This window comes from Mercenaria mercenaria, chromosome 6 (genome assembly GCF_021730395.1).
Source record: "Mercenaria mercenaria strain notata chromosome 6, MADL_Memer_1, whole genome shotgun sequence".
NCBI lineage: Eukaryota > Metazoa > Mollusca > Bivalvia > Venerida > Veneridae > Mercenaria > Mercenaria mercenaria.
Window position 1 is genome coordinate 22,709,179 of NC_069366.1, and position 11,354 is coordinate 22,720,532.

Below are 11,354 nucleotides of genomic sequence, written 5' to 3' on the forward strand. Positions count from 1 at the left end.
TCTTAGACATTTTATAAAGCTTTTCTAGAACCATTTAATAGTTTTGTTAATAATCAGTTATTTATTTAATTCTGTCCTCTATTATTTGAATTTATTTCATCTATTAAGCACAAAATAACGGTAATAATAAATAAACGATTTGTGTACTGCAAGACTCGTCGATGTATTACAAGTTAATTCTACAGTAAAAAAATCGTACCTTTAATGTTAGCTTAACATATGGAATACCATCTACCCCTTCCCCTAGAAAGAAATATTACAAGAAAGAAAGCATTGCCATCATAAAATTAAGCGGAACACAAAATTTAATGTACATTTTGCAAGCCGCGAATGTAATTTTTCGTTGTAAAACAGGAATTACATACTCTTTGACCTCCTGAGAAAACAGCTCTAGAATTAATCATGAAATCTGAAATTGATGTTATCATTAAGGAAATATAAGCAAAGAGATTTCATTCTCTGCTGGAAGCGTGCATGTGCTGGCGGCCGTCACAAGGTGACACATCCCGTTCTCCTGACAGAAATTGCCTTCTGAATGAAACGGTAAAATAAACAATGGACCAATTATAAAATACATGTCTAATCGAGACAAAGATGTAACTGTAGAAATAGTTGGCGTTTGTATTGCAAAAGAACAAAATATGTTTACAGACACTTCACTAGATACTTTTTTTACTACTGGTAGTGTAGTCAATTATTTCCATGGTTAGAAAGAAAACAAAATATCGCGCTATAAAATTTCATAATTTCAACGATTAGGTCGGATACTGGTTTTACTACAAAGCAGGAATCAGAGACCGTATTCTGACTTTCAGGCGAGGACTTAAGAACGGAAAATGTCAAGTTCGCCATAACTTTGTTTATAGCAAATGTTTACTATTTAAAACATTTTCATTGAGATATCTGTAAATAGTTGTAGCTGCTTAACAGTGACTTCAAGCAAAGCTTCATTGCAATCTGTACAAGAATAATATTATTAATATTAAGACGTATGGAACGAAAACAAAATATGGCATTATAAAGTTATAAGTTTCTAGACCTTAAACGTTGATGTTGTTTGATTTTATTCATATATTTGCCTTTGCAGTTTTAAGTGCAGATAAGGCCATGGCAATTTTAATAAAGGATAGATTATTTATACAGACGATGATCAACTTCTTATCTCACTCCTAAAGGAATAGCTCAACAAACCAAAGCACGCTGCAACTACTACAACACACAAGTCAATAGAGATGGATGAAAGTCTCAGGCACTTGAAAATATTAGATCACATCTTAATTGGATAAGCATTAAAATGTCAGCTATGAAACTGAGTTACGAACTAGATATTCTTTTACGCAGGGATCGCCGAACACCCAGGGAGAAAATCATTGTGAGCTAAAATTTACAAACAATAAAACCACAGCAGCTAAAAAGCAAAATTATATTGTGGTGGCAAACAGTTTCATAACAGACATTATCACTTTAGAATAATGGCATCAGACATTGGACTTTAATATTCAATTTTGTAATATGTACAAAAATTTAAATAGTTAAATTGAATGCAAATGGAAACGAAATCTAAAGGCATACGAAAGAAATTCATATTTCTGGTTGAATTGAAAGAGAAATGCTGTATGAATGTTGAGGTTTTTACTGGCTTGTGACCTAAACGAGTCTTAAGCCTCTTGTCAAAGTAAACGAAAATGAAGTTAACAGAGTCTGAAATTCAATTTCAGAGCGGCTTGTCCCGATTTTACGGCACACAGATATTGAATGTATGGACCTATATATGACATGTATAAATAGATAATTAAATAATGATGGACTAAATTACGAAGTGAGTGGGTGGATGTACAGTGTTATCTATCTTTAATTTTTCTACAATTAATCTATCTTATATCGTCAGCGGTTTGTAATTTTAGGTTGCTTTTTTTGTAAAATTCTACTTTTATATATCATAACTGGTAGACAAGTAATGATGTACTTCGATTTGTTGTCTAGTAACCAACGTGAATTTCATTTTAAATGACTTTAATGAATCTTATGAATATAACCAGATTGTTACCAGGAATGTAAAATATGATTAAAATGATATTATATAAACTTTTTGTATAATTTGTTCCATTTATAGTTTGACTGTCGTAGGTAAGATAGTTCATGGTATTTCTGATCCGTTTTGATATTCTGTACATAACATTTGTAAGTTCTTTAATAAAACTTAAAATAAATTTCATGTTTCAATTACTATTTTTGTAATTCATGGAAGTATTATTATATAATTTGACCGTGTACATTTATAGATTTTCTCTATGCTGAGAGAAATGTTAACTTTCAAACTGTATCATAAGAAAAAGTATGACAGCTTTATTCTTTAAACAAATTACCTACATCCTATTACATATGTCTAGAATAGCTATTGTTTCATGAGAAACAAATTATTATGAAGTCGTCAATCAATGTGTGTCTCTTTTTCTAAGTTATGATAAGATTTTGCTGTGACACTACATAGTATGTTGGTACATTGTTCCATATTCTTTGTATAGATTTCAATTTCATGTCAGCCAACATATTAGCAACCGAACCAAGTTCTTTTTTTACTTTTTCAACGTTCAAACTTTTACGTTTTATTTGTAATATTTTGTTAAAATGATATGTAATCTTACAACCTGAAATACAGCACATGTTTATTTATGTTTATACATTTCTAGTCCATGTTTATATTAATGTATACATAATATGTACCTCGTTTATGCAAAATATACACCTCATAAGACATGTAAATTACTGTAATATTTCTAAATGTCGGTTCCATTTGTTTACAGGTTTTCATACGCGACACTCAGAACGTGTCATATTAGTGGATAAGAGATCATGAAATGAAGTTTACAGTTTCACTTACCGAATTTGGCAATGGTGGTGACGTATTGAACCCTGGTTGTAATGACATATGGTGCCACACGGGAATCCGCCGATCATAACAGAATATATGATCAAGTTCGAATCTGTGATAACTAAGTATAAATTTTTCAAGGTTAATTCCTTCAAAGTTGTTGTCACTTGATCGAAATATTCGTGCACTATTTAGTTCATTAATAAATCATCGTTTCAATTAAATTGTCATAAAATGTCCATGTAATAAAGAAGTTTATCCGTCAAAATAATAAAATACGCAATAAATCAAACGGCATAGATGTTTTTAAATGAGCGTTGAGATGTCAATAGTTGACCAGATCAGAGTACATGGTTATATCTATCGGTTATACCAGCTATCCGTATGAACTATATATCTTATCATAGTTTCATGTTTGTGCTGAAGAGATTAACATATCGCCCGTTTTGATTTTTACAACGTTGTTCACGCTATAGCCCATGTTTCACTACTTCATACAAGTAAACTACAAGCGACAACACGATTGGCCCATGTTTAAACAACCTATTTTCCGATTGGCTTACATCAAGTGGCTTCTATCACGTACGCGCCGCGAAGATAGAAATAATGAGCAAACTCCGCCTCTGGGCGTTCGTTTTCAGCAAGGATTTTTCAGATTTCTAGGTTTTGGTAAAATATAATAACTGCGGAGCGGAGGCTGCTTCAATACCACTGTAAAACTCATAATAGTTAAGAGCTGGATTGCCTTTTCAATTGATGTCAAAAGAGGGCTTTATTTAATTACATTAAATGCTTTTTAGTTATATTTTGTATGCAAAGTCAATAGCATTAGTTTGCCATTTCGCATAATAAAGACGGGCTTAGTTTGAAAACAAGATCAAATGTCTAAAAGACGCGGAAGCGATGCTAAGTGGGCTTGATGGAGACAATGGGAGAGATAATTCAACAATCTTGTCTATGATATTGCCTCTTATGCCGAAACAGTCTTGTAATCCTGCTCGATGCTCAAGGGAGGCCGTCACAACAATACTCTAGTATTGTTCCTCGGCTTAATCCGCAAGACTGTCAATCACTTATCCGAAATTAATTACACAAGGTTATCCATACATCAGACTTTTTACGAAAAAATATTCTTGGTCATTTTCATTGTTTTGGATAATGTATTTATGCACGGTTGATTAAAATCAGACGATTTTGTTTATACGCGTTCTGCACTGCCAATGTGTGGGGATTATAGAATCTTTATTATATATTCATATGGTGTTGTGTTACTGCTGTATAAAAATGGCATCGAGAGCGTTGAAATAATGAGAAAATTAAAAGCTTCTCTCTTTTCAAATTAGAAAGTTTGTTCGATGATGATATTAATATATTTTACATTTCTGTCAAGATTAGCAAACAGTTGAATCTTTTTATTTAATCTTATGTGTTCAAATTAATTAGATATAGACATGTTAGAGGTCCATACTGCACAAGTGCCGGCGATGGTGACATAAAAAATCAACTGCATCAAAGGCATCAAAGACATGAATGCATCCATGCTACGGCATATTTCCTCTTTGATTCCTTAGACAATAATGATATTTTGTTTTCGTGTTAAAATTATTTAAGCAAATACAAGCTTTCCTATAATTTTTACGGAGAAAGGTATTTCAGAGGCATGAAAGATGCGTAAACTATACAATATTTATTATTATTGTCTATACTTTTTCTGATTTGTGGTCAATATGGATATAAAAAACATGTAATTTAAGACTCCTGATGTAATTGATTTTATCCACAAATGATTGTTCGATAAAGTGTTAACAATTATTATGATGTAACCAAAACAAGTTCGTAGTGAACCGCGTTGTTATCTAATGCGAATTGTGTATGTTTTCGGTGAAAAAAAAAGTTCTTAAATTTCTTTAGTAATAATAATATTTACCACTATGGATAAGTTTTGAAAAACTAGATTTTTAAAAACAGTACTTTGGGTGAGAATTTGTATAAATATATATTATTTAAAGATTGTTATTTTAAATATTGTATTAAACAAATAATTACTTATTTAATGAAATATTTCATTTTGTAATTATGCTAAGAGGTTACAATGATTTTGTTGTAATAATTGTTTAGTAAGGTTGGCGATAAGTGTTGTGTTTTGGAATTAGATTTATATTCATACAATTTATTTGTCTACATTACCTCTAATGTCCAAGTAGCTACTTCACGATTTTTACTTATTTAAGTTAACAAAGCGACACGTGTATTTTATAAATATAGCAAACGGTAGACATCTTCAGCTCCTCGAAGTTACAAATATTTTTACATATTTAAATGTCCTTATGGAAATCTATAAGGTCACTTGATGGTCTGTAATGTTATAGCCTGTGTGCAAACTTTCTAGTCCATTTAATATGTCTCGCATTTAAATGTCTTCAAGAGAAAACCTAATATATGACTCGATATACTTTTTGTTTACTTTAAATGTAATTTTGCATATATCTTTTTATGCTTAATTGGTGTAATTGAAAGATAAATATAAATTAATTTAAGTATGATGTACACGAAGTATCGCTGTCGTTTTGCCCCTCAAACGGAGGGGATATAGACTTATTTTGTCCATTCGTATGAACTCTACTCTCTGTTTTAAAAAAAGGTAAGGTAAAGGTAAAGCTGGTTGAATGATGATAGGTTTATGTAGACGTAAAAACGGACGTTTAAAAAATACCCTAATTCCTATGTTAAAGTAAATTATGTTACATGTTTTCTTCTTTTCTTGTTGTGTTTTGTGTATTTTCTATTATTGGAAGACATAGTAAGTTTTCCCAGATTTTCCTTTTGGCATACTAGTACCTATTTCGAATTATAATATTTCTAGTAATAACATGAAGTTATGAGCCGTCTTCAATCCTCGTAGCCATGACTTGGTTTAGGCGACTCCATTCAAATCAATGACTGGACGAAGATGAAGCTTGTCGGGAATTTCTGCCTCGTAGCCGTGGAGCTTGTCGGGCGGCTTCGGTCCTCATAGACATTAATGAGTGAAGATGAAACTTACCGGACGTCTACAAACCTTATAGCCATTAATGGGTGAAAATGGAACTTGCCGGGCGCCTGAAATCTTCATTGTCATGCCTGGATGAAGACGGACAGCGGCGGGCGTCTCCAATCTTTATAGCCACGACTGGACGAAGATGGAAGTTTCTGACTTATAACCAAGGCTGGAGAAAGATGGAACTGTCTTGTCGGCAGTTTTATATAAAGGTTCGCTATAGCTAATTGTATTATGCAGGTAACAAATCTGTTTCGTACAGACTATTGATATATCAGTCTTAGAATTACTCACTTTATGAACAGATCATGTATGAGCACCTCTCTTTCCCATTGTTGGTCAATGGATTAATAAAAAAATATACCATTCCAATGACGACTTCAGTGAAGGCTTTTGATTCAGGTTATTCACTGTTAAATGGAAGGCACTGAAGACGACAACGATATTCTTTGATAATCAGTAATGGTCAGAGACCACCAATTCAAAAAAGTACAGGGAACTTACTGGGAATGAGGTAAGTGTATACCTGGGAATAAGGTAACGTCTGTGCGTTCTGATTGGTCAGTCATGTAAACAAACCCAGGAAGTGATTATTTTTTCAAAATTGATATTTTTTCACTGCATTTACAGTATTTTATTATACATTTTTACAAAATTTGCTACATTTTATGTGTATTGAAAAAAAGTTTTATCAAACGAATTTCTCCCGCCATGCCAACGATGTAAACAGAGGGTCATCTCATTCACACGAAAATTACTTAAATAAAGTATCACTATTCATATGTTTTTCGTCCGATATTTTGGTAGAACTAAGATAGTTCTTGAAAAATATGTAGTAAGATATACATGTTTCGATGTATGGAAGGCCGTACACGCCATAATGTTATAATGTAAGTCTATGGGAAAACAATTGGTGGTCTCTACCCTAATGACATCCATTTTTTTCTTTATAGAACATTCATCAATTAAAATTCAAATGAAATCAACAAGAGTTATTTCAATCGCTTTTCTGAAATTATTTTCATATCAAAATGATGATCGCCTTTGTGAATCCTCTAGTAGAGAGAACTGTTTTAATTGCAAACGCATTATTACTGAATGAAATTGCCGCTACTGTTTGCTCTTTTTCAAGTGTTTACTTTGTAATTAATTTCTAATGTCTTGTATCAATCAATGTTATTGCTCTCGTATTAAATCGTTATGATGTAATTTGAGAAAACAGAAACAGGGATTTTCAGACTTCCGATCATATCAAATGTGTAAATAAAGCAACCTAATTCCGAGTTAACTGATCAGCAAATAAATCGCTACGCAAAGTAAACAGTGTAATGCGTGCGTATTAAAAATATCCATGCCTTTTTCTGCCTCGAAAAGTGAGAACGTGTGACTTTTTGGTCTTTTAAGTCAATATTATTTCGAATTACACCTGCGTGCAGCTGTATGTAAGCGTTGTTTGATAGTTTGTACATGAGCATTATAAATTGGTTTTTTGTTTATTTTTATTTCAAATATATATCCCATTTCGCGCTTTATGGTAAACAAATGATGATGCTATATTAGCTAATAAGTGATAAGGAATGGCAAAAGAACGGGATGTTGTGATTTGCTGTTTTTGTACTGGAACGGTATCCTAAAATAATAAGGCTCACTTGATATCAAAGTGTTAATGAATTATTAATTAAGCTAACTGCTTTGTGAAAGGCATCTCTTTGTGACATGCGATTTTACAAATCCAGCGTCTGCAAACTTAAGAATATTTTTGCATAACCTTGTTATAATTAACTGATCCAGGGTAGCGTGTTACCGTATAGCTCTGAGTATCCGAAACGTGTGAAAATAACTGATGTTTCAAAACGTGTAAACAATATTGTTTAGTTCGTGGTATAAAGTATGGTGGCTGATTTCTGCCATCTCGTTCTGGCGTGTTGGCGCGTTTGCAGAGCGCCAAGACGCCAACACGCCAGGACGACACTTATACGCGCCAAGACGACAAAATCCATATTTGTCGTTTTGGCGCGTTCATTTGTCGTCTTGGCGTGTTGGCGCGTTGTCGTTTGCAGGGCGCCAAGACGCCAACACGCCAGGACGACACTTATACGCGCCAAGACGACAAAATCCATATTTGTCGTTTTGGCGCGTTCATTTGTCGTCTTGGCGTGTTGGCGTCTTGGCGCCCCCGCCCCCGCCAGCGCGCTTACACGCCAAGACGACAAATGAACGCGCCAAAACGACAAATATGGATTTTGTCGTCTTGGCGCGTTCATTTGTCGTCTTGGCGTCTTGGCGTCTTGGCGCCCCCGCCAACGCGCCAACACGCCAAGACGACAAATGAACGCGCCAAAACGACAAATATGGATTTTGTCGTCTTGGCGCATATTATTGTCGTCCTGGCGTATTGGCGTCTTGGCGCCCTGCAAACGCCAACGCGCCAACACGCCAAGACGACAAATGAACGCGCCAAAACGACAAATATGGAATTTGTCGTCTTGGCGCGTATAATTGTCGTCCTGGCGTGTTGGCGTCTTGGCGCCCTGCAAACGCGCTAAGACGCCAGAACGCCAGGACGACAACTTCCCAGTTTAGCGTGTTGGCGCCCCCGCCAGAACGACAAATGCCTTGTTTGTCGTCTTGGCGCGTATAATTGTCGTCCTGGCGTCCTGGCGTTCTGGCGCCCTGCAAACGCGCCAACACGCCAGAACGAGATGGCAGAAATCAGCCACCATAATAAAGGGATGGCACTTCAGTATATAGTTTCCAGAGTCGCCTTTAAATAGTAGTACGTTTTGTTTGGTTTTGGTAAGCGCACTCGCATCTGAAAACATTGTTCTGCATGTTTATTTATAAGAATATACCATTTTCATTTTTTGGAACCGTGCATTTAAAACTTGAAAGCGGTGAGATGATAGGCGGAAGTTACACATATAAGGAAGACAGAAGGCAAAAAAAAAATGTCGATTACTTAAGCATTCTATATGTTGTTGTCTTTTCCTTAGACAACAACTGTATAAATTAGATTGAATTTACATGCATTAGATAATTTTCTTTTCTGTAGCATACATGTACATGTATAGTATATATGTGTGTTTCTGAAACACGCTGTTCAAATATTTTATACAGTGCATAAAGTTTCCATCTGTCCGCTATATCTGAATATCTGACATTCGGCATTTTTGCAAGAAAATTAGCATACACACTTTCTGAATATCTGACTTTCAGCATTTTTGCATGAAAATTAGCATACACACTTCCATTTAAGAGAGAATACTATGTCACCTGCACTTGCATGGAACTTTGACTATTTTCACATATTATGAGTGGTTTACAACTTACATATTAGTAACGATGATAAGGTAACAGTAATACTATTCTCCAATTAATTTCTACCATAAAAGTACAAACTAATTCGTATCCCAGCAGGCACAGCAACGTTGCATCAACGTTGAAACAACGTTGAACTTCAACGTTGAATTTTGGTTGGATTTATATTTGATTTTGAATGAGGATTCCTACACGAGATCAGTTCCTGGCACATTTCAGGTAATGTATAAAAAAAACGAGCGGCATCGTTTATCTTGTGAGCAATTTACCTTATACGCCATTATCGTGGATATCGTCCCACCCTTACCCGCCCCGCCAGTGACTGAAGTAGCACCTTACCAAACACTTTAAATCACCGATGTATTTATATTGGACACGTTTTAAGCGTTTAAATGTTTCACATTTTATAATTATATCGTTTTTGTTTTTAGTACAGTTTCACTGAATAAAGATTGAAGACTGAACACTCAATGATATCGCCTTTAAACAATTTACCGTCACTTTATTTGTAAATATTTAATTTTCCAATACCCCGGGGTCACTAAAAGTCTCCCAATGTTTTCATTGATAGTTTAATTTCGGTATCTGTCAAACAATCAATTAACGAAGAAAGATTTGCCATTTTATGGTAGTTAATTTCACGACGTGATCTCCTTCACGGACGCACCGCGGCCCAAGATGACCGCGCAAGACTGTACGATTTGAGTGACAATCGTTATCATGTCGTTATAATTCCATATGGTCAGTTATGTGGTCATTCATCGCCGGTAATTAACTGAATGGTCACATTTTTGCCACCACTTGTGTTAGTTTAAGTTGATAGCATTTATTCCAGTGACCTTAAAAATATTTCACATATCTCGGTAGAAATGGAGAAAAAAAATGTTAAATGCGTATTAAAAAGTGTTTGCAATTTTACTATTTTGAAACCTATTTAAATATTATACAAACTTAAATTTATGCTGAATTTATACATATCGTTTTCAAAACGAGTTTTTGTCATTATTATGCGTGATAACACCGTTCTTATATTCCTATTTAATATGTCCTCGGCATCGTAAGATGACTAGTCTAAACTGGGTATTATGTTTCTGCCTTACAGTGTACGAAATTAAACTCTCTTTTTTTATGTGTATAAATGTTCGGTGTTTTATGCTATATATTTTGTAGAGAGCTGGTCTAACTAACTAAGGTTTTAGTTCTTTCCCTAAAACTTTAGAATTTTACTCTAACTGTAACTAAATATTTGTTGAATATGTTTTAATAAAATTTCAAAATAGGTCATAATTCTAAAATGAATGAATGTAAACATTGTTTTATGTGGTTTAAAGGGTATTGTAAATATCTTGTGTCCTTTTACAATGTATTATTTGTATTGTAAATATCTTGTGTCCTTTTACAATGTATTATTTGTATATGTATATTGATGAAACACATATAAACTAATAAACTTTGCTAAACTGTTCTATCGTGGTCAGACAGCAACGTTAGAAAAATCAAAGACCGTCAAACAAACATTTGATCTTTATAAATTTAAATAAGTGTAAACGATCAGTCCTGAAATATTGACCACAATCCAGCTGGCCATATTAAAGGTAGGAAAAGCCGTCCTCGGATCTATGGTCATTTCAAAATGCCGGAAATATATTTATTTCAAGCTATATGTTTTCCCAGAAGTAAAAGTGTTTGTTTAAGTAATGTCTTGGTCCGTATTCGTTAGTGTCACATTGTATTTGAAATGCAAACTCTTTGTTTCTCTTACTCTTCAAAAATGTTTTAAGCATATGGCTTCTGAGACTGCAAAAAGTCGTGCGGACTTGTAGAAGTGTAATATATGATAAATGGTAAGTTGGGTTATGTAGAAAATGTATTAAAGTGATAGTCCTTGACAGAACAACCTTGACCGTGGGAACGCCGTCATGTTGGCCGGTTATGCAAGTAAACAAACTGACATTGGTAAAAACATTATTTAAAGAAACATTGTCGAGTTGCTGATCTTTGCTACTAACATGTACAAGAGGAACCAAGTCCGAATGAACTTTTTTTAACTTTGCAGATATAGGGTGCAAAAATTAGGATATATATGTTCTGTATAGACACGTAGTCTTTATGAAGGCTTACAGAAAC

General features: G+C 34.1%; 1 protein-coding gene across 1 annotated transcript in view; it reads right to left on the bottom strand.

Moving 5' to 3' along the window:
• Window positions 1-3,362, bottom strand: part of LOC123549422 (iroquois-class homeodomain protein IRX-6-like) — a 32,563-nt gene extending 29,201 nt beyond the window's left edge. Inside the window, exon 1 of the mRNA XM_045337513.2 lies at window positions 2,882-3,362. Coding sequence (XP_045193448.1) covers window positions 2,882-2,929 — 48 coding nt within the window. The 5' untranslated portion in view covers window positions 2,930-3,362. The remainder of the gene's footprint in view (window positions 1-2,881) is intronic.
• Window positions 3,363-11,354: the final 7,992 nt, after the last annotated feature.